This window comes from Prionailurus viverrinus, chromosome A2 (assembly GCF_022837055.1).
Source record: "Prionailurus viverrinus isolate Anna chromosome A2, UM_Priviv_1.0, whole genome shotgun sequence".
NCBI lineage: Eukaryota > Metazoa > Chordata > Mammalia > Carnivora > Felidae > Prionailurus > Prionailurus viverrinus.
In genome coordinates this window covers 124,819,308-124,842,503 of record NC_062562.1, presented here as the reverse complement: position 1 = coordinate 124,842,503, position 23,196 = coordinate 124,819,308, and the positions used below count along the sequence as shown (strand labels likewise).

Here is a 23,196-nt window from a genome sequence, read left to right as displayed (position 1 = left end):
TAGTGACACTGGGAATCCAAATATGTATGCCTACATAACATCATGCTCTGCTAAGTGTTATCAGTTGTATAAACAAAGAGAGTGGTCACATATTTTGCGCCCACATGGATTTTATGTTTTAACTTAGAATGCACATATAGCAACTAGAGAACTAGACAGTGTAACACGAAGTGCCAGTGGGTAGTACTAAAAGTTATAAATATTAGCGTTAAGCACATGACATTACTAACATTATTTACTCTACAGGAGTTAGATTAATTAGCAAAGGGGAGAATACTCAGAGAAGACTTCCTGCAGGAAAAGTAGACGTGAGATCAACACTCAAATTCAACATAAACAGAACCAAACTTATCATTGTTCTCCCTCAAGCTTTGTTCTCTTCCAAAGACGCCTTTTCTATGAATGGCGCACTGGCCAACTGGAACAAGCAATCCAGGGGTCCTCCCTAATACCTCTCTTTTATACTCAACCCTGATCTTCAATCAATTACCAGATTCTGTTGAATCCTGAAAAATCCTGAAATCCTGAGAAATTTCTTATATCTATCTGCTCTTCCTGATCTCTATGGCTACTTCCCAAGACTGGGCCTCTATCATCTCTTGCTTTCATAGTATTTACCTTGTTTTGCAACTGAATATCTATAGGATTATTTAATTAATTGACAATATAGGCTTCGTGATGGTAGAGACCATGTCTGTCCTGCTCACCATCAGCTTTCCACTGCTTTCAACAGTACCTGGAGCATAAGGAAGTAAAGAAATTGAGCTAAGGTTCAAGATAAAGAAGAACAACTAGGTCAGATTATGAAGGGCTCGGTCCTAAAACAAAAAGCCTGGTATTTTTCTAATTAGGAATATGACTGATATTGTGTCCATCTGAAGAAATAACAAGATGAGGAGAAAGAACTGATTTGTTAGATAAGGTGTTGAAATTTGCTATTTCTTTAAAAAAAATAGGTTAGCAAGACAAAACTTTATTTCCCTTAACAATTAGGAATAATTCATACACATAAAATATATAAAAGAAGAAATGCTACCAAATCTGTAAGAGCTCAGTAGAAGTATGTCAGCTCCCACCTCTGCCCTCGTCTCGCTCCATCTCAGCAGCACGTGACAATGCTGACCTTGGAAACCCTCCCCTCTCTTGGCTTCCACGTGGCTACTTTCTCACAGTTTTCCTGTTACTCATTCCTTGGCTGCTTCTCCTCAATTTCCGATGTTGGTTCTTGCCCTTCTTCATGACCTCTAGATGCTGGAAGGCCTCAAGGTTTAGATGAGCCACCACCACCCCCCCCTTCTCTTTTCTCTTTCCACATAATTAGCCCATTCAGCTTCAAATACAATACAGAGGCTGCTGTCTCCTGACTGTCTCTCTGCAGCCCTGGCTTATCCCCTGAGTTCCAGACACCTTGACATTCACAAGTGGGTGTCCACAAGGCCTCCTGAGTAGAACAGATCCAAACAGATCTTTTATTCTGTACCCCCCACTTAGCCCACATGCACACACACACACACACACACACACACTGTTCTTCCCTCCAACTTCCCTATCTTACCACTACCACTACTGTCCGCCTCGCTACTAAAACCAACATTCCAGGAGTCCTCTCTGCTTCCTCCCTCATCTCACTGCTTACTTATAATCCATCACCATGTATTCTATGGCCTCTAAAATATGCCCTAGAGCTCTCTAGTTCTATCTCTATGGCCACAACCCCAGTCATCATTGTCTATTGCCTACATTTCTACAGTAGTCTCTCTGGCTCTCCCGGTATTTCCACTCCAGCTGTTTTCCAAATCATTCCCTAACAGTAGCCATAGTAATTCTTAAAAACACAGACCAGATCACATAATTTCCCTCCTTAAAAACCATTTGATGGCTTCCCACTACTCACAGGATGACATCTAAATTCCTTACTGTGGAATGTAAGGAATACATGACTTGGCTCTCCCTGCCACTCTTCCTCATTAAGATCAAGCCAGGGAGGCTATGTGTCTTTTGAATACACCAAGTCCTTTCTTCACTCCAGGCCTTTAAATTCTTCTATTTCCAGTTTTATTAAGATATAACTGACAAATAAAATTTTAATTAAAATGTGCAATGTGATGATTTGCTATACACATATATTACAAAAGGATTTCCCCATTGAGTTAATTAACATACCCATCATTTCACATATTTACCTTTGTGTGTGTGTGCATGTGGGTGAAAGAGAGAGAGAGAGTGTGTGTAAATGTTTAAGTTCCACTCTCTCAGCAAATCCAGGCCTTTAAATTCTATTCCATCAGCTTAGAGCACTATGTCCCTGGTTCTTCATTTTCTCAACCCTCTGCTCACAGAAGCCTTTCCCAATAACCTTGTCTACAGTAGCCTTTACCCCCAACTCTCTCAACTCCCTGTTTGTTTCAGTGAACATAATACAACTCAAAACTCTCTTCCTTAGCTTCACAATGGTTTACTCTCCAGCTTCTCCACTAGAATATATGCCCCATGAGGGTAGGAATGCTGTCTCTGCTCTTAATCAACATATTCCAATGTCCAGTATAGCACCTGGAACATGGTAGTATTTTTAAAAGTGTCTGTTAAATGAACAAAAAATAGTCCTATTTCATGAATAAAACTCCTTTCCCCCTTTTAAGAACTTCCATGTATCCATTATGCTCCTAATATTGGTCTCTGGGCCAAAAGATGAATTGTTTACAGATGGTGATATTTAGCTTCATTCCAAATTTATATTTAAGAAACCACAGTACAATTTGTAGAGTTTACAAGTCTAAAGAGGAAGGAAAAGAAGATAGTTAATATAGTGAAACAGAGGAGAACTGAGCAAAGTTTAGAAAGGGGAAGGTGGCAGCAGAAAAGAAAGGTTAGACAGCTCAACTAAGATGAATATGAGGTACAAGATCCCTGAGGAAACAGAAAAACAGAAGAGAATACAATTCATCCAGCAGCTGCCTTTCAGATACCCACTGACATGACAGACGCTGAGGTGAGAATATGGTAGTAAGTAACACAGACATGGTCCCTCTCCTCATGAACTTATAATTTAGTGAGAGAAATATTAAACAAACCCACAACGAAGGTATAATTACGAACTGTGCTTCATGCTATAAAGAAAAAATCTGAGAGGCCATGAGCAAGAATGGTAAGGGTCACAGAAGACCTCTCATGGGAAAGAGATCTATAATTTGGGACCTAAGGATAAATTAGCTGGTGAACATGTAGATGTGTGGCAGGGGGTAATTTTGGGAGGTGGAAAAAGGACAGTATTCAAGACAAAGGGAAGGGCATATGCAAAGGCCAGAGGCAGGAAAAATCTTGATGAGCAGAACTGAAAGGGGGACTTGTGGGCCAAAGGGAATTCTGGGGAAATGGATGGCAGAGAAGTGGATGGGAAGAAGGAGGAAGCAGAGTTCTGTAGGGCAAGGTGTTAAGTCTGAGTTTCATCCTGAGGCCAAATGTGTCTTCTGAGAAAGAAGAGAAAAACAAAAGATGAATAAAATTATAAATATTTAATATAAGCCAATGGGAAGTAGAGTTTTGTTTTGGACAACCTTGATCTTCATGGAATGATGGCTTCTGTACAGTTTGGGGGAGGAGAAGAGGTTGGAGCTTGAGCAAAATCACAAGGATTAACTTCTGTTGGGAATGAGACCAGAACCAAGTAAACAGAACTCTGGTTAGCAGAGGAAGGCCCAGGTGAAATCACACAGCATGAGAGGAAACAAAAGTAGTTGGGCCAGTTTTATGATTAACTTTAGCAACAATTTCCAGTCCCAGAGTAGATCCAAGAAAAGTCAAAGATTTACTCAGGACTGGAGACTGACAGGGATCTAGGATGAAAAACCACAAAGTTCTACAAGGCAGAGCTAAAAGGGCTAGTGGAAAGGTAGACAGACGTGGAGTGGGTACGCTGGAAGGTGGGGGTTGGAAGGAGGAGAACTGAGTGAGAGGAAACTGGGAAAGATGATATAATGTTCAGGAAAATGATTTCATTTCAAATCAGTTTCACAAGATTATGTTAGGCATCTTCTACATTCCAATTATATTAGATTCTAGGGATGGATTCTAGGAAAATGAATGACAGTCTCTGCCCTCAGAGATGTCAGTCTTATAAGAGGATGTCAATAGAGAGTAGACATCTAATAATGATTGATGGTATAACACAAAAATAAGAATAAACTCAAAATAAAAATGTGATGAAAATTGTTTTTATGATATAAAATGTGTTAATGATCACTACAGATAGCTAGGAATTTTATTTATTAGGTAAACTTCTCAAGAATTACTTTGGATTCCTTTCTAAAAATGGAAATACATTTTTGCATCAGAAAGCTTTGAAAAATATAGTGCCCAAATAACATTAAAAGTAATAAACTTAACTATAATATTATATAACTAAACAATTATTTTAACTAGTCACATAAGGAATTTTTCCCAAATAATAAACTATACTCTCCCTCCATTTCACTTATGAAGAAAAAGAGAAACAGGCTTTAATCAGAAGAAAGATACAGATACAATGGTTTATGGTTGGGGTCTCAATTATGGTGTGGTACAGGACGTGTTTTTCAATTGAAATAATGAAGCATGAAGTGTATAATTCATGAGTTTATAAATGTGTAAGTTATCACAGTCTGGTGTTTTACTAATTTTGAAAGATTTTTTTATCTCTTAAAAATATATAAAACATGTAATATCAGGTAACTTACTTGTATAATACACAGTCACATACACTGATAAATGTCTACCTTGACAAGGTTAACTTTATTTTTTCACTGAAACCCACCAGGCTTCTATACTTGAGCCCTTAATAGTTGCCATTGCCCTTGCTCATAATTAGAGAGCCAGTAAGCTGGAGCCTTGCACCCCTTGCCATGCTATTCGCCATAACAATGTTTTTGCTTCTTGTTTTATGGTTGCAGTCACTTCCAAGTTTATTTGTAATAAATGCCAAAAGTATCTCAGAGCAACCAACATGCAAACACCTGTACTAAATAAAAACCATCCTATCGGTATTAGCATAAATCATGGCTTCTGAAAGCTAGAGAGTGACATCACTTTATTTTTTGCTAACATTTTCCACATGACATTGGACCATGGCCCTAAAAGCAGACTTGAAAAAAATAAAAAAATTCTGAATAACCAAAATATTTATTTTTCACATTTAAAAAATTAAAGATTTTAACAACTAAAAGCTACTTTTTAAAAAACATAAAGTTTAGACATATCATACAGAGGAATACAACTAAAGGTGCTTTACTTTTTAGAATTAGAAACTTATATGCTCTAAAAACCACCAGAAACAAGAGAATTGTTTCTCATTTTAATTTATAATTGTTTAAGAAATACCCAAATTACACATAAATCAGAAGGGACGGACTATTCCAACAATTTACTTGAATAAACACATTAAAAATGGAGTTTCTTCAAAGTTTAGTATAAAAGGATTCTCTAAAAGGTTGGCAGCATGGACCTGACTTCATTCAGCGCGAGAGCTCAAAGTGGGAGAACATCCTCTCTACTTGCTATGGCTGCTCAGTGTCAGCAGAGCTGTTCCTATTTTAGAGCAGGTGTGTTGGCCAGAATTAAAAATGATTAAGACACAGGAATGGGCCAAACTGTATGGACTGGCCAATCTATCCTGCATATGTTTTAACACTTTTAAATGAAAATAATGTGATATAAAATAACTTTTAGTGACTGTCTCATGTAAGCCTCTGATGAGTGAATTGCTTTTAAGCACTTGAAATACTTTACCCAGCCACCCTAAAATCTAAAGGAAAATGAAAAATAAATAAAACTTTAATAATATTCATCAATTTACATTGAAAGGAGAGAAATATATTCTTGTTTTCTAATTTTTTTTAATGTTTATTTTTTTGAAAGAGAGACAGAGCGCAAGCAGGGGAGGGGCAGAGAGAGAAGAAGACACAGAATCCTAAACAGGCTCCAGGCTCTGAGGTGTCAGCACGGGGCTGGATGCAGGGCTCGAACCCATGAACCATGAGATCATGACCTGAGCCAAAGTTGGACACTTAACTGACTGAGCCATCCAGGCGCCCCAAGAAATGTATTCTTCTTATTGTTGAAAATGCAATTCCCTGGACAGATAGTGGGTATTGGGAGTAAAAATTGAAAGGAAGAAAACAGGAAGTATGTTTGTTATAATTTTGAGGTGAGCCAGTACACCTTACTGCTGAAGACAGAGTCACTGGGGTAGCAAAAGCTGAGGTGGGGTAAAAGTTGAGGGGAGAAAACTGGAAAAACTGTTACCGGTTTGTGGTGAATCTGTAGAAATCCCTTCATATTAGCAACTGCTGGAATAAATGCCCATTTTTCATCCTTATATTTGAAGACAAAACAGCCCCAAATATGAATAGAATATGTAAGAAAAGTTCTTTTTTAAATAATGCATGCCTCAGAGATAAATATCTTCCTGAGGGATGCTCTAGAGTATTGAGATACTTTTTCCTTTGGCCAATCTATGTTATTTTTAAAGATGCCACATATTACACAGAGTTAGGCTTTCGATTGTAATATTTCATATCAGAAAAGACAGCTCACATTTATAACTGGGTGAGGGTACAAATGGGCATTTTACAGATTTATCCATATCACATGACTAAAGACAGAGGTATAGTGATATGCTTTAAAAGTTATTTAATTTATCCCCCTGCTTTCAGGCAGGGTTTTTCCCAAATTATCTTTAGACTGTTGAGTATCCACATTCGTTTAAACATCTGCAAGGAAGGAAATTCCTCAAACTCCCCTGGTATTTTATTCTTGTATTAACAATCCTACTTCCAAGAACAAGGCTTTGGTCATCACATTGTAATTAGTTACCAGCCAGCTTGTCTATCAACAAGTATTTGCTAAGTACACACAGGGAGAATGTTATTCTGTTAGGTCTTTGATGGTAGACCTTCCCCTATAGTTACTCTTAATTGCTTCTCCTGTCAAATACAACTCTAATCCTGGATTCAAATATTCTTGCACTAAATTTCCATTCATCCCATTATGGACTCCCTATTACAATGGATAAGAAGGAGCATCCTACTAAAAACTGAATGTTTTCTTTCCTTATACAATACAGTTTGATGTTCAAAACAATTTTGAAAGGTTTTGATGTTTCAAAACAAGGAGGTGTTATCTCAATATTTCAAGTGAAAAAATTATGGCTCCAAACAAGTATCTGCATAATTACTAAATGGCTGACTTCTCCTTCCCAGACTGGCTCTTGCAAATCATTTTAACTCACTGTCTCATCATTCACCCCTTCCTGCTCTCTCATAGAACATTATAAAACTTTACTCAGCATCTGGGCTTTATTAAACTTTTCTTTTTTTTAAATCTCCACATATTCCCAAGTTATATCTAGGTTCTTATTTCTTCTCAAATACTAACTCTATTCAGTCTACCTATATTCTAGATTATTCCTCTGCCTCTTCAAAGTTTCCCATTTAACAAGAATGTTGCATTTTAGCACTCTCATCTTGCCACTACCTCCTGACCCTCAAACACCTCTGAACATAGTTTTTGAACAGAAGGACAAGAAAAGAAATACAAACTTCTTCTTCTACCTTGTACCTTCCAATTATGGAAGAATCTTTGCTTGAGCTTCTTCTATCCTTGAGAGTATTGGCATCACTTCTGGAATTGCTTAAAATTCACTCCTCCCCACAGAACGGCTTCTTTTCCCAGATTTGTGATTCTGCAGCTAAATCCCAAATCCACTGTTTCCCTCCCTATGCACACCCTTGGTTTCATCCAATTGCAAAGCTTTAATGATGAACTCTAAGCTCAGGATACTAAAATCTACTTTGCAGGCCTCCATCTTTCCCTGAAGCTAGAATTCCTCACATCCAGCTGTTGACACACATCCCTTCAAGGATACATCTCAAGCATATTTGAAATGAAGCACATTATCCATAACAAAATGCACTTGCCAACTTAATCATTTTTATCAATGGCAACTAAAAACTGTGATATACTATCTGTATCCTTCTGTGTTTGTCATACTTCCCCTATCCTGCATACCACTGTCATATTAGTACTTCATACAGCTTATGAACCTATAATAGCTCCCATTACCATCTGCATTATGTGTGATCTCTTTTATCTAGCTTTTCAAGTTCTTATATTAATTAGTGTTTACTGATCTACCTGACTGAATTTCTAATCTGAAACTCACCAGTTTACTTACAGACCCACATCTTCTTGCCTCACTAACTCTCTATATATAATATCTGCCACCACCCTTTTTAAAAGTCCACAACTTATACCTACTTCAAGACTTACCCGCTTTATAAAAAGCTCCACTGATTCATTCTCAAAATGTAAAGTAAACCAATGTCAATTTTCTATTTTTGATACTGTACTACAGTTCTATAAAATGTCACTATTAAGGAAAGCTGAATGAAGGGAACATGGAATTCTAGGCAGTATTTCTACATCTTCCTATGAGTCCACTATTCAAAATATTATAGGTATTTTATATTATTTCGAAGTAAGAAGTTTAAAAAATATATAGTGGACATCAACTATATAAGTATAAATGTGCCAGGCATAAGTGGGGTGCCTTATGAGGTCACAAAGAAGAATAACATACTGAGCCTTCCGTGCATGTTTCCCTCCTATCGGGGAGTGTTATGGACTGAACTTTGACCTCCCCAGAATTCACAGATTGAAGCACTAACCCCCCATATGGCTGTATTTGAAGATTGGGCCTTTAAAGAAGTAATTAAAGTTGAATGAGGTCATAAGGGTGGGGCCCTTATCCAAAAGGACTGGTGTGCTTACAAGAGGAGCAAGAGGCACCAAGAATGTACACATACAGAGAAAAAGGCCATGTGAGGACACAGATAAAAGGTGGCCATCTACAAGCCAAAGAGAAAGAAGTCAGGAGAAACCAAACCTGCCAGCACCTTGATCTTGGACTTGCAATCTCCAGAACTATGAGAAAATATATTTCTGTTGTTGAGGCCACCCAGCCCATGGTGTTTTGTTATGGCGGCCTCAACAAACTAATACAGGAGTGAGGGATGAAGCAAAAATATTAAACCATGGCACCATATGATAATCACTATAGTAGCCATATGCCCAGAGACCAAGGAGCATAGAAAACAGAAGTGCCAGGAAGACTAGGGAATGCTTTGTAGAACATCATTTCAGCTGGGTCTTCAGAAGTTAGTGGTAATTTTACCACCATCCAAAGACAGACTCTCTAAGCCAAGAAAAACTACAAGCCTGCAAAGCATAGTGTATTTGATGCAGTATCAGTAAAGGATTTTGAGGATAAAAGTGCAGGAGATAACAGCTAGGAGGATAATGTTGGTCTATTTCATAAAGAATGCTGTATTTTAGGCTTATGACTTTTGACTTAATGTGGTAGGTTAAAGAGTGCTGTAGAATATTTTCAAGGAGGTAGGTAACATACCCAGATCCCTATTTTTGCAAAGAAACTCATATTCACGGAAAACTATAAATTCATTAGAGATGCACACAGATTTAGCTACAAAAATATTTACATATAATTATTTATCATCCTAAAATAAAAAATTATATATTTTACAAAAGGGAACTGATTAATTATGTAGGTATTAAAATAATATATTGTATTTAATAGTGCAATAATGATATAATGAAAGTTTTTAGAGTAGGTTATAAAGCAATAGGTGTAGTATGACCCAATTTTATAAAAAAAATACATATATCCAAAGAAAAAAGATTGGAAGGATATGTATACACAGACACACACATAGAATACATCTATGTATATACACATACATAAATTTATATATACCAGAGTTTATATCTATTTCAGGGTGGTTGGATTATTAGTGATTTTTAATCTTCTTATCCCCTAAATTTCTATAAAACATGTTTTATCTGTGTATTAAAGATATGAGTTACTTTTAACAATTTTATTACAATATAATTCACATATATAATTCACATTTTTAAAATATATATTCAGCGGATTTTAGAACATCCAAAGAGCCGTGCAGCCATCACTACAACCTAATTTTAGAATATTTTTCTCACTCCAAAGGAAATCCCGTACCTTTTAGTTATCACTATCCATTTCTCCACCCCTACCTCATCCACAGCCCTAGGCAACCACTAGTATGCTTTCTGCCTCTATGAATTTACCAGTTTTGGACATTTTATATGATTGGAATCATATAGTATATAATATGCAGTCTTTTTAACTGGGTTTCTTTCACTTAGCATAATGTTTTCAAGGTTCATTCATGTTGTAGTTCTTTATATTGCTGAAGAATATTCCACTATATGGATATGCCATATTTTTTACCTTTTTATCAACTGATAAATATTTGGATTGCTTCCATTTTGGGGCTATCATGCTGCTATGAATAATCACAAGATGTTTGCTTTTTATGGTAGCACTAAAAAGAATGAAGGAATGTTAGTACAAGAAGACTATTGGCAGGTCATTTTAAGATCCTAAATAGGACACAGGGACATTAAGTAAGGTAATAGCAGTGTGGACAGTAAAAGGAGATATATTTAGGACGTGCCACCATCACGTTTTGGTGACTGACTGAACATGGGCAGTAAAGGCAACAGAGTCAAAGCTGTTTTGAGGCCCCTGGCCTAGACATTGAGTAACATCATCTACTGAGATGAGACATGCAGAAGGAGGGGAGTTCAAGTGAGTTCAGCCATGTGCAGGTGGAGAGGCCTGTGGGGTATTGATGGAAACATGTGAATCCTGGAAGAGAGGCCAGACAGAAAGGTCCAAATGTAGAAATCATAGAATCCAAGGAGTAGTTGGATAAGACTGTCCAGGAGAGCATGAAGACAGAACACCAATAGTCAAGAGCCATAAAAAGCAACAGGAAGCCACAAAGCAGACTGGAAAATACAGGCCTTAAGGGGACAGGGACAGTTTCCAATAGTGAAAGAAAAGCCAAGGAACGAAAATGTTACGACGAAATGGTCTCAGTGTAAAAGGGTACAGAGTAGCCAAATGAGTTATAGGCAAAGTGTTCACCAGATTTAGCAACTATGAAGTCACTCATGAAAGAGTGAAAATATTACTCAGAGATCAAGAATAGGCATAATTTGGCTTACTTTCAGAGAGGAGTTGCAGGAAAGGAGATAGGATGGAGACAGAGTCCATGAACTAGCTGCATACATTTATATAAGGAGTGCTGGGACTTGGGTTCATTTCTCATACCAGAAATACAAATAACCCCATAAATACATGGTCATTGCCTTTGAACAACTTATTTCCTTTGGGGAATAAAAAAAAACATTAATTTTCCCAATTTATGTAGTTAGTCCTTGTTTTTTCTTTACCACCATTTCTGATACAATTATCCGGTTGCTTTCTATCATGGTCCCTTCTTATGAGTTATATATATATATATATAGTAGGAAAATGTATACAATATATGGAAAAGAAAGAGGAGAATGATACTTAGTACCTGTAACTCCACCACCCAAAGTAATTACTATTAATACATACCTTGGTTTATATGTTTCTGAACCACATTTTGAGAAGTATATAGCTGAAGCTCAATCTTTCATTTTCTGCCTTTGCTGACTTACTTAGAAAGACCTATCCTGCCTGCATATCTAGGTATCTGCCTTTATTTCCTTCTGTGTTTTATGATTTCATTTTTTTACATTTAAACCTCTTAACTCTCTGAAATGTACTGTAGCACATGGTATAGGCTAAGCAATCTATTTTTTTTCTCCAAATGGTTAGCCAGTTCCCAGCACCATTTTTAAATTCATCTTGCCCTCTCTCCACCACTTTGAAATGCCATTATTAGCACATGAGGTCTGAGTTCAGATTAGTACATTCTACATTCTTATATATTTAATTGGCAGACAGGGAGGTGAATTCTATTCCTTATAGAAGTTCTAATGATCCCAAGTAGTCACAGAAAAGCAAAAGTGTAACACAAAGATATTCACTCAAAAACTAAGAGACCACTTATAAAATTAGTCTCTCCTCAAATATCTTTCCACATTTAACACTAGATGAATCCCGCCTGCTATCACCTTTTACATGGGTTCATCTCTCACCAACTGTTGGAAATTATTGCAAAATCAGCATGAATAGGCTGCAGAGGGAAATTGTAACTCTCGCAAATGATGCAAGATTTAAAACAGCTAAAATGTAATTAGAGACACAAGGCAGTGACCAGTGAAAATCTGGCAATCATTCCAGTTAATCAAGAGAAGAAAATTGACCAGAAGATGACAGGATAGATGTTTCTGGAGAAAGTGATTTGCATATCAAGCAATTAAGAAAGACCCCTCCCCACCCCCCCATCCCCCCCGGGAAATGGATGATGCTTTGGGATATTTTTTCCTAAAAAGGAAGCCTCTTTGGGGCTCCTGGGTGGCTCTGTCAGTTGGAGCATTCGACTCCTGATTTCAGCTCAGATCATGGTCTCATGGTTGTGAGATGGAGCCCCTCATCATGGAACCATGTAGTGTGTGTGGAGCCTGCTTAAGATTCTCCCTTCTCCCTGTATGGAAACCAATTTGACAATAAATTTCAAAAAAAAAAAAGAAGAAAGAAAATGGGTATTTGAAAATAAAAAAAATTAAAAAAATAAATAAGATTCTCTCTCTCCCTCTCCCTCTGCTGCTCACAAACAAACCCTCTTTGTAAAGGTGATTCTAAGGTCAAACGTGTCTACCAACATGCCACAAAGAAGCAAAAAGAAAAACCCAACAAAATTCTTTCATTGCTGTTTTTAAGAATTAGCACATAATTGTAGGCATGAACATAAGTTTTGGCAAATACATGATAAAGACAAATAAAATACAAATACAAATAAACTTACTGTAAATTTTAATTTTACTTATTTTTCAATTAAACCTTGTTTATTTTCCCCAATAAAAAGAGTAAAATATTGGTTCCAGTTTCAGGTAGTCTTTTTCTGATAGCAATTAGTCTCAAACCTTTCATACTTTAATCAATTTTGAATGTTCTATCTGGTGTATCAAGCTCTCATGTTATAACCGCAACACTGCCATTTACTGTTACTTTATAACAAATATTCAAAAAAGGCAAATTTTACACTCTTCTTTTTTAAAATTTCCTATCTGATCTCACATTTTCCTCTTCTAACTCTAGAATTCTGTCCTCACAAGTGCCTTTTAGATTTCACATCAGTATTCATAATTATTATTAATAGAAGCTCACATTTAGTGAGAATTTGCTGTGTCAGGCACTTACTAAGCATCTTTCAAGTACTGCCATATTTAATTTGGCTAAAAACTCCAGTAGAGTACCATTATTATTCCTATTTATAGTTGAAAAAATCAAGCAGCTAACAAGCTAAGAAACTTTTCCTGTATTATACAACTTAACTGATAAAGGGCCAAGCTAGCTCATGTACTCTTGAAGACAAAGTCCACTTCACAGTTGCACAGTTGACCCTTGATCGATGCAGGGGCTGGGAGGGTTGAACCCTGTGCAGCTGAAAATCCACATATAACTCTTGACTCCCCAAACACTTACTAACAGCCTATGGTTGACTGGAAGCCTTACCAAAAACATAAACAGCTGACTAGCACACATTTTGTATGCTGTATAGATTATATACTGTATTCTTATAATAAAGTGAGCTGGGGAAAAGAAATGTTATTAAGAAAACCATAAGGAGGGGTGCCTGGGTGGCGCAGTCGGTTAAGCGTCCAACTTCAGCCAGGTCACGATCTCGAGGTCCGGGAGTTAGAGCCCCGCGTCGGGCTCTGGGCTGATGGCTCAGAGCCTGGAGCCTGTTTCCGATTCTGTGTCTCCCTGTCTCTCTGCCCCTCCCCCGTTCATGCTCTGTCTCTCTCTGTCCCAAAAAATAAATAAATGTTGGAAAAAAAAAAAGAAAGAAAGAAAACCATAAGGAGGGGCGCCTGGATGGTGTAGTCCATTAAGTGTCCAACTCTTGATTTGGGGTCAGGTCATGATCTCACAGTTTTTGAGTTCAAGCCATGCATTGGGCTCTGTGCTGAGGGTACGGAGTCTGCTTGGGATTCTGTCTCCCTCTCTCTCTGCCCTTCCCCCGCCCACTATCTCTCTCAAAATAAAAGAAAACAAGCCTTAAAAAAATCATAAGGAAGAGAAAATACATTACCAGCACTGTACTGTATATATATGTATATATATAAAATTCCATGTTAACGTAGACCTATGCAGTTCAAACCTGTGTTATTCAAGGGTCAACTGTATTCTACCATTTTGGAACTCCTTTTTAAAAAAAAAAAAAACGAACAAATAGATTCAGAAGCCATTTAGTGACTTTTCCACAAGCCTTTCCTATATTGAATTTGTCTAAATTTCTTAAATGAAAAACTTCAAACCTATAAAAGTTCAAATAAAGTGTAAAGCCAACAGCTAAATCACACTGACAATATGAAAGTAAACACCAAATGTCTTACCAAGCATTAAAGTGAGACCTCAGAAAGTTAACTTAAAATACTACTGAAATGGGTCATTTGGAAAAAGCCTTGAAATAACATCAAACCTTTAAGGCAAAAAGGTCATTAACTCAAGTTTAAAATACTAAAAAGTGGGAGTTTTAAATATATTTCCCCAAAGGATAGAATAGATACCTTATTCAAATTTTTATCCTCCGTTTTCTTCTACCCACTTAACAGAGTAAAGACGTACAAGAGACCAATTTTGTGGTGGTCCATACCACATTTCAAAGTATGTTTTCTGACCCATACCTGAGAAAAGGTTCATCTTATTTATAGAACTGTTTTCTCCCCCTACCCCAAATCAGCTTCCTTGAGGTCCAGGAATCCGAAAGTGCCAAACCAAATACAGCTGAAGCTATGGCCCATTGCAATGTCTGACTCATTTGATCACGTTAAGAGAATATTACCCTGAGGCACTTGACCAGGCTGGATGGCCCTTAAGCCTTTTTTCTTGCCCAGCTTACTCTACCTGCCCTGCTGTGGGGCCCATACCATTTGCTCTCCAAGCTTCCAGCTGATGGGTCATCAGTAACTCATTCTACCTCTTGGGGGGCAAAGCATCACCTAGACACATGAAGGTTAAAAACCCATACAGAAATGATACAGAGCTCCAGCATTCATGAGGTTAAAATGATTTGCCTGCAAATACCATAAGTTAGGCCCACCCACACGTGCATTAAGTTCTGCATAAATGTGCTTAAGGGAGTCAAGTCTTAGCTATAATTAGAGCCCCTGAAATGTCAAACTAGACAGTGAGGTCATAAAAGGAAGCCTCTGGTAATCTAAGGCAAATCTCTCAGCTTCAAGCACCTGCAGGGACAAGCAGATAACAAACAAGTATAAGAAGCCAGCTAGGCCACTTACAGGCATTCACATTCAGATTTTTTAAAAACACTGCCCTGGTCCTCTGTGACTCTTTCTCTAAGGGGATGCACACAACTGAGATTAAAAAGAAGACATTTAATGGAAGTGCAATATTCCCCATCAGAAAAAAATGTGAATACCAGAGCTATAGGCAGGAGGCATGGAAGTTTGATGGTTCTACAATAAAAATTTTAAAAATAATAATAATTTTTAAAAAATCATTTACCCAGAAAGGGATAGGCTAAATCTTGATGGAGAATCTGAAGGTTGATAAAGGCAAACAGAAAAAATGTGAGGCAAAAAGTCCACAAGGTAATTCCCAGTGGGAAAGATTTTCAAACTCTGGATGCCAGGGAGGATGTTGTCATCATGGCCTTTACTGGAGCAAAGAAAGGGCACATCCAAGGTGCCGGGCTCATAAAGTCATGAGGCTAGAAAAGACCAAGAGTTTTTTATTCTGAGATGTTTATCCATCTGCAATTTAATAAGGAACATGGTAAAATTACACACACTCCTGCCTTTTAATACCAGCCACTAAGTCGCTTCATCTTCCTAGGCCTCGGTTACCTCAGCTGTTAAGTGAGGGAGGTGAACCAGATGATTTCTGAGTTCCTGCCCAGCTTTTAGTATATGTGCTGCCGAAGTGAGCACTCCTGCCCAGCGTTTAAAAAAAAGATCAGGTCTGTGAAAAATGGTCGCGCGCTTGTGTGTTCAGAAACTCACTCCTTTCTAATATGCCACTTTACCTTCGTGTATTCTGAAACCAATTATTATTAACTAAACTAACACTGTAAATTGCATAATTACTGGCTTGAAGCAGAAAATAACACAGTATTTCTTATTATCTCTGTGATAATGGTATCATATCACCTATGGAGATGATAAAAATAAACCACAAGCAAAGACAAATCTTTAACATATTCTTCACAGCAAAGAAAAGACACTGTGTAAAACTATTTCTGCCCTCTTCCCCCCCACCCCCCAACAGTGCTGGACTAATTTAAGTGAAAAGAAGGGCAGATCAAGAACAGCTTACACAGGAGAAAGCTTGGGCTAGAAATGTATTTGTACCATTATGGTCTGTGTAGTCTAAAGGGAAGCACAGTAGGCTAGATTAGATTCTAGATGTAATCCTTCTGGTCACCATGTAACTCTGATCAGATATTTAGCTTTTCCTAACTTCATTTTCTGTTTATAAAAAGCAATAATCCTACATGTTTTTTCCACCTGAGAAATGTGCTAAGGACAGAAAGAAGTGTGTGAAAAATTTAAGTTCTAGGGAGGAAAGGTATTATAGGTAATAATGGAGCATGTTAATAACAAAGAACACTGATTTAACAATTTTTCAAAACTCACTACCATGACTGGATCAAAGCCAGTGGGGATAGAGAGTCACTCAACCAGAGTAAAAAACTGGGTCATGGGTAAGCAGAAGCAATGAAGACAATGATAGTACAGCACAGCAGAAAGCCAAACCCTGCCCAGTGGACTGAACTTGGCTAGACTAGGCATGAGAGGCATAGACCTGGCTTACAGGAGCCTACTGTGTGAACAAATACATTCTCCATCTTCCTGCATTTCTTCATTTCTCCCTCCCTTCTCCTCTTCCTTTCCTCTGCCCCTTCCCTCCACACATTCAAAAATTTTGCATCAAGGGCTTATATGGACACAGCTCTCAAGCTGTTTCTACACCTGGTTATTTAAACAAATGACTAAAGTTCCATAATCAACAAATGTGACTAAGGGAGCATGTGTTCTCTCCAGGCGTGCAGGTCTTTGCTAACAGCATTGTCACTGGCATCCTAATGGCTGTTTCTAAAGAGGCTCAGACAGGGAGACAGGAAGGTGGGGAACAGAAGGCAGGGCTGCTGAGGCTTCTATAGATGTGCCAGCCAATCAGGGGCTGATCCCATCTCTTTCTCCAGTTTTCTCTTTCACATATTTGTCCCTCTCCCTCAAGCCTCCTTTGTTTTTCCAATCAGCAAGGAAGGAGAGAAAGCCATGTACTGAGTGCTGATCATAGTAAATGTTTTTCATTTACTATCTCATTAAACCTAAATATTTATTTCTTATGAAAATAAATCTGTAATAGTGGACAGAAGACAGATGAGTAGAGGCCAAAGGACTAGTTAGGATGATGTTAACAAGGGCAAGATGGAGAGGGCCTAGATTAAGATAAACTGTATTAGAACTGTTTCTAGGTGGAAAGACATTTCTATTCTGAAATGTCATATTAAAAATATTCTTTTGGAATAAAAGTTAGGTTCTGTCCATGCGTAAGTAATGTAAAAAATATTTCAAATCAGGGGCATCTGGGTGGCTCATCGGTTAAGCATCTGACTTTGGCTCAGGTCATGATCTCATGGTTGGTGGGTTTGAGCCCTGCATGGGGCTCTGTGCTGACAGCTCAGAGCCTGGAGCCTGCTTTAGATTCTGTGTCTCCCTCTCTCTCTGCCTCTCCCCTGCTCATGCTCTGTCTGTCTCTCTCTCAAAAATAAAATAAACATGGCACAAAAACGGACACATAGACCAATGGAATAGAATAGAAACCCCAGAACTAGACCCACAAACGTATGGCCAACTCATCTTTGACAAAGCAGGAAAGAACATCCAATGGAAAAAAGACAGCCTCTTTAACAAATGGTGCTGGGAGAACTGGACAGCAACATGCAGAAGGTTGAAACTAGACCACTTTCTGACACCATTCACAAAAATAAACTCAAAATGGATAAAGGACCTAAATGTGAGACAGGAAACCATCAAAACCTTAGAGGAGAAAGCAGGAAAAGACCTCTCTGACCTCAGCCGTAGCAATCTCTTACTCGACACATCCCCAAAGGCAAGGGAATTAAAAGCAAAAGTGAATTACTGGGACCTTATGAAGATAAAAAGCTTCTGCACAGCAAAGGAAACAACCAACAAAACTAAAAGGCAACCAACGGAATGGGAAAAGATATTCGCAAATGACATATCAGACAAAGGGCTAGTATCCAAAATCTATAAAGAGCTCACCAAACTCCACACCCAAAAAACAAATAACCCAGTGAAGAAATGGGCAGAAAACATGAATAGACACTTTTCTAAAGAAGACATCCGGATGGCCAACAGGCACATGAAAAGATGTTCAGCGTCGCTCCTTATCAGGGAAATACAAATCAAAACCACACTCAGGTATCACCTCACGCCAGTCAGAGTGGCCAAAATGAACAAATCAGGAGACTATAGATGCTGGAGAAGATGTGGAGAAATGGGAACCCTCTTGCACTGTTGGTGGGAATGCAAATTGGTGCAGCCGCTCTGGAAAGCAGTGTGGAGGTTCCTCAGAAAATTAAAAATAGACCTACCCTATGACCCAGCAATAGCACTGCTAGGAATTTATCCAAGGGATACAGGAGTACTGATGCATAGGGCCACTTGTACCCCAATGTTCATAGCAGCACTCTCAACAATAGCCAAATTATGGAAAGAGCCTAAATGTCCATCAACTGATGAATGGATAAAGAAATTGTGGTTTATATACACAATGGAATATTACGTGGCAATGAGAAAAAATGAAATATGGCCTTTTGTAGCAACGTGGATGGAACTGGAGAGTGTGATGCTAAGTGAAATAAGCCATACAGAGAAAGACAGATACCATATGGTTTCACTCTTATGTGGATCCTGAGAAACTTCACAGGAACCCATGGGGGAGGGGAAGGAAAAAAAAAAAAGAGGTTAGAATGGGAGAGAGCAAAGCATAAGAGACTGTTAAAAACTGAGAACAAACTGAGGGTTGATGGGGGGTGGGAGGGAGGAGAGGGTAGGTGATGGGTATTGAGGAGGGCACCTTTTGGGATGAGCACTGGGTGTTGTATGGAAACCAATTTGTCAATAAATTTCATAAAAAAAATAAATAAATAAAAAATAAAATAAAATAAACATTAAAAATTTTTTTCAAATATTTCAAATCATAGAATATAGAAACCCATGACCCCAAATGAGCTATTTTCCCACCCCCAAATTTACAGGCTGAATTACACATATATCACAATGGTAATAATTAAGGGGCACCTGGCTGGCTCCATTGGAGCGTGCAACTCCTGATGTTCAGGTTGTGAGTTTGAGCCCCATGTTGGGTGTAGAAATTACTTAAATAAATAAAACTTAAAAAAACAGGTAATAATTAAATATTACAATGGTAATAATTATAGCTTTATTTTTTGAGCGTGTCTCTATTCCAGACATCGTGCTAGGCATTTGACAAACATCTAAGGCCCCAGTGACAAGGGAGGTATTATTACACCCCTTTCACAAGGAAGAAACTAAGACTCTGGAAAGTTAACTAACATATCCAGGGTCATATAAGTAGTAAGGGATAAAGGCAGGACCCAAACACTGGTCTGTCTGCCTCCAGAGTCTGTGCTTATTAGATTATGCTATGCTGTCTCTATGTTTATCTTTTTAGGTTTTCGTTTGCGTTCCTTTTTACTTCTAGGAATGCTGATTGAGGGAAAAAGGAAGCGAGAGGAAGGGCATCAGCATGGGGGTGGGAAGGAGCACATAATACTTGAAAGAAGGAAGAAGAGAAAACCACAACACTTCTCTCTGATACTAGGGCGCTTGCTTTAGAAGGAAATAGATACTACAGCTACTGCATTTAATTCATTTATATATTTGAAGTCCTTTGTTGTTGCCATAAAGACAGACACCATGAGGGAAGCAGGACGTGGGAGCTGCTGCCTATGAGGGACACAAGTACACCACCATTGATTGCTTAGCCTCTCTGACCATGGGAAGAGCTGACTTGGATGACCACGGCCATCACTTTGCTCCTGGTAGGGCAAGCTGTGTCTCTCTCTACCGTGACTTATAGGTGCCATGACTCTGGAGCCTGTTCACATCTCCTGATCCCAGTCTTTTTCTTTGTCTCTTCCCCTTTATTCTGATGACCACAATCCAAGCAAACACCAGAAGGGATAGGACTCATCTGGATTACATTAAGTGCTTGTATTATGCTATTTACATTTATGAAATATGGTATCGCGAGACCACATTTAGTAAAACTTTTCCTTAAAAATAGTTTTATTCGCTAATCCACTTTTTATTGGTTAGAAGCAAAACAAAATGGCTCATATATTTAAAAACAGAGGGAAGAAAAAAGACATACCATTCTAGAAATGTCTAGCAAGCAAATACCCCAGGAATATTTATCCAAGTGGTTACCCTGGGATATCTGAGGGGAAATGTGAAAGCAATTTTCTTGGCTATCATCACTTTAATATGAAATGTAAACCCCAAATACAACCTCAGGCGCATTCCTTTAATTTGAGTAAAGTAGTTGTGTTTAGGGAGCATGGATGAAGCTCTTACCTGGCATGACCATGGTCTGTGGGGCTGCCGCATCCGTACTTAAGCAGAGCCGTCCACCTTTGGCTAATCTATCACAGAGCAAGGTGATATGTTTCTTTAGTCGGCTTGTGTCTTTGGGTATGTTCAGCTGGCTGCTGAGGTTCAAAGCCTGCTCCTTTGAACTCTTTGAGAGGCAAGTCTTCAAGAGGTGGGAAATGGCAGCATCCACTGTTTCTTCCCAGCCCTAGATACAAGAGCCGATTTTGAATTTAGGCAAAGATGACAAATGAGCAAAGTAGGCACTTACTGTTCATCAAGTTAGAAGATTGAGTGTTTACGTCCGAGTGTTAGGGACCTGTTGAGAGTTTGGTTTCTGGAATATTTCATACCAGGCTGGTTTTGAATTCTAGCTCTAACAGCTGCTTGATCAGGAGCAAGTTACTTAATTCCTCTTAGTCACATCCTTATCTACAAATGAGGATACTAATATTAGTCTGCAGCTCCAAAGGCTGGGGTGATTAAATGAGATGCTATATGAAAAGCATTTAGCCCTGTGCCAGACATAATAAATAACAATAATAATAATCCCAGGTATAGGTATGATTGATGACCTGGATCCTGAAGCTGCCAGGATTATACTTCATTTTGCCTTATCTTTCTGCTGAAAGAGTACTGGCCAGGACAGGGAGGTCCTCTGAATATCTTGGGGGAACCTGGAATGTAGAGAAAATCCTGGCATCTCTCACAGCTATTGGTCCCACAGCCTTGGGGTTGTAGGCAGAAACCAGAAGAGTTTATTTCAAGGGAGATTTTGTGAGACACAAGCCTATCTAGTCCCACTTCACTGCCCAGGTGACAGAAAGTGACAGAAAGTGAGAACGTGGGACATTTACCCCACTTCTGCTGGGACCATATGGCTGTGCTACAATGAAAACCTCAAGAAATACAGTGTCCCTTTAGCACCATGAAGGCTGTAATTCTAGGAATAACAATGTTGGGCAGGGACCTCTTCGTGATCATAGAGGGTATCAGCACTGGCAGAACTGGCATGAGGAGGAACCACCCGCAGGTGGGTTCAGATAACAACAGGGCAAGAAGCAGGAGGGGTCGGCTATAAGCTCCCATTGCACATCCCTGGGGGGTCCTAGAGACAGCCAGGTACAACTTTTATAGAGGTCTGTAGGTCCTAAACAGCACGAGTGGGAATATGAAAGCACGAGTGAAATCTGGGTATTATTGCCAATGTGACTCCATTTATACCCAGAGGTTGGCAAAACCTGAGCTCCACAGGCCTGACAATCAAAATGAAAATACAGAGGAAGACATTGAGTGAATTTATTCACACAGAATGCTACAGAATAGTCCAAGCCCCTTATATAAGAGGTGAGAAACCTGAGACTCAGAAAGAAAACTCCCCCCCACCTCCTTCCACCCTCCTCGCCCTCCCCACTTCCCTCCCCACGCCCCACCCAGCCACAGAGATGTACTATTTGCATTGCTCCATCCTCAACCTTATTGGCTAGAGCTGTCTTTCAAATACGCAAATTGGATTAGGTTATTCCTTACCCTGTGCTGTGGTGGCTGGCTGTGTATTTGGTTTCCCCACCAGAGTGCCTGGCATTCTCCATACCCCTAGCACTATGTTTAATAAACAGAGGGTGATCAAGAAATAAAGGGGTGCGTGGGTGGCTCAGTCGGTTAAGCAGCTGACTTCGGCTCAGGTCATGATCTCGCGGTCAGTGAGTTCAAGCCCTCCGTCGGGCTCTGTGCTGACAGCTCGGAGCCTGGAGCCTGTTTCAGATTCTGTGTCTCCCTCTCTCTGACCCTCCCCCATTCATGCTCTGTCTCTCTCTGTCTCAAAAATAAATAAACGTTAAAAAAAAAAGAAATATGTTAGCTAGACAGAGAGAGACATGGTAAGATAGAGAACTAGGATATTAGAGCTGGGAGGACTTTGGAGATCTTTAGTCCAGTCTTGTGGGGTTTTCCTAGGACCCCATATACAATAGCAACCATCTGTCTAGGCATGGTTGTCTTCACACAGTCCAAAATTACAACTTTTGGAGGCAGTTCACTACTTCCAGGGACATGTGTAACCAGCAGAAAGCTATTCTTATACCGAGCCAAAATCTGCCCCATTGGCCCTTAGTCTACCCTCCAGAGCCATGCACAATAAATCTAACCTCTCTTCTACATGACAGCCCTTTATATCTGTGAAGACAGCAGTTCTGTACCCTGGCCTCCAGAATAAACAGCCTCAGTTCCTCCAGCTCTTCCTAATATAAACATGGTTTCAAGTTTTCTCTCCATCCTGACCACTTGTCTTTGAATGAGCTCCAATTTTAAACACTTAAAAAATTTATACAGCTAACTAGAGAACCCTAAACTGACCCCAAGACAACAGGCTAAGGATGGGAGTCCAGGTTAGGAAATAGCCATCCTTCCCATTTACAGGCAATTCTCCCTGCCAGCCTGGCCTCTGGTTGTCTCTGCTCTCTTGGCAACTGTATCAACTCTTGATTCACAATGAGT

The 23,196-nt window shown here is 39.0% G+C and overlaps 1 protein-coding gene across 9 annotated transcripts in view; it reads right to left on the bottom strand.

Annotated features, from left to right (window-relative positions):
- BBS9 (Bardet-Biedl syndrome 9) overlaps nt 1–23,196 on the bottom strand; it is a 458,993-nt gene that overhangs the window by 46,105 nt on the left and 389,692 nt on the right. For 7 of the 9 annotated variants that reach the window (XM_047848254.1, XM_047848273.1, XM_047848236.1 and 4 more), the window contains one exon: nt 20,686–20,908. The exons of the other annotated variants lie outside the window; for them this stretch is intronic. In XM_047848254.1, the coding sequence (XP_047704210.1) occupies nt 20,686–20,908 (223 nt within the window). The remainder of the gene's footprint in view (nt 1–20,685; nt 20,909–23,196) is intronic. 9 annotated transcript variants of the gene reach the window in all.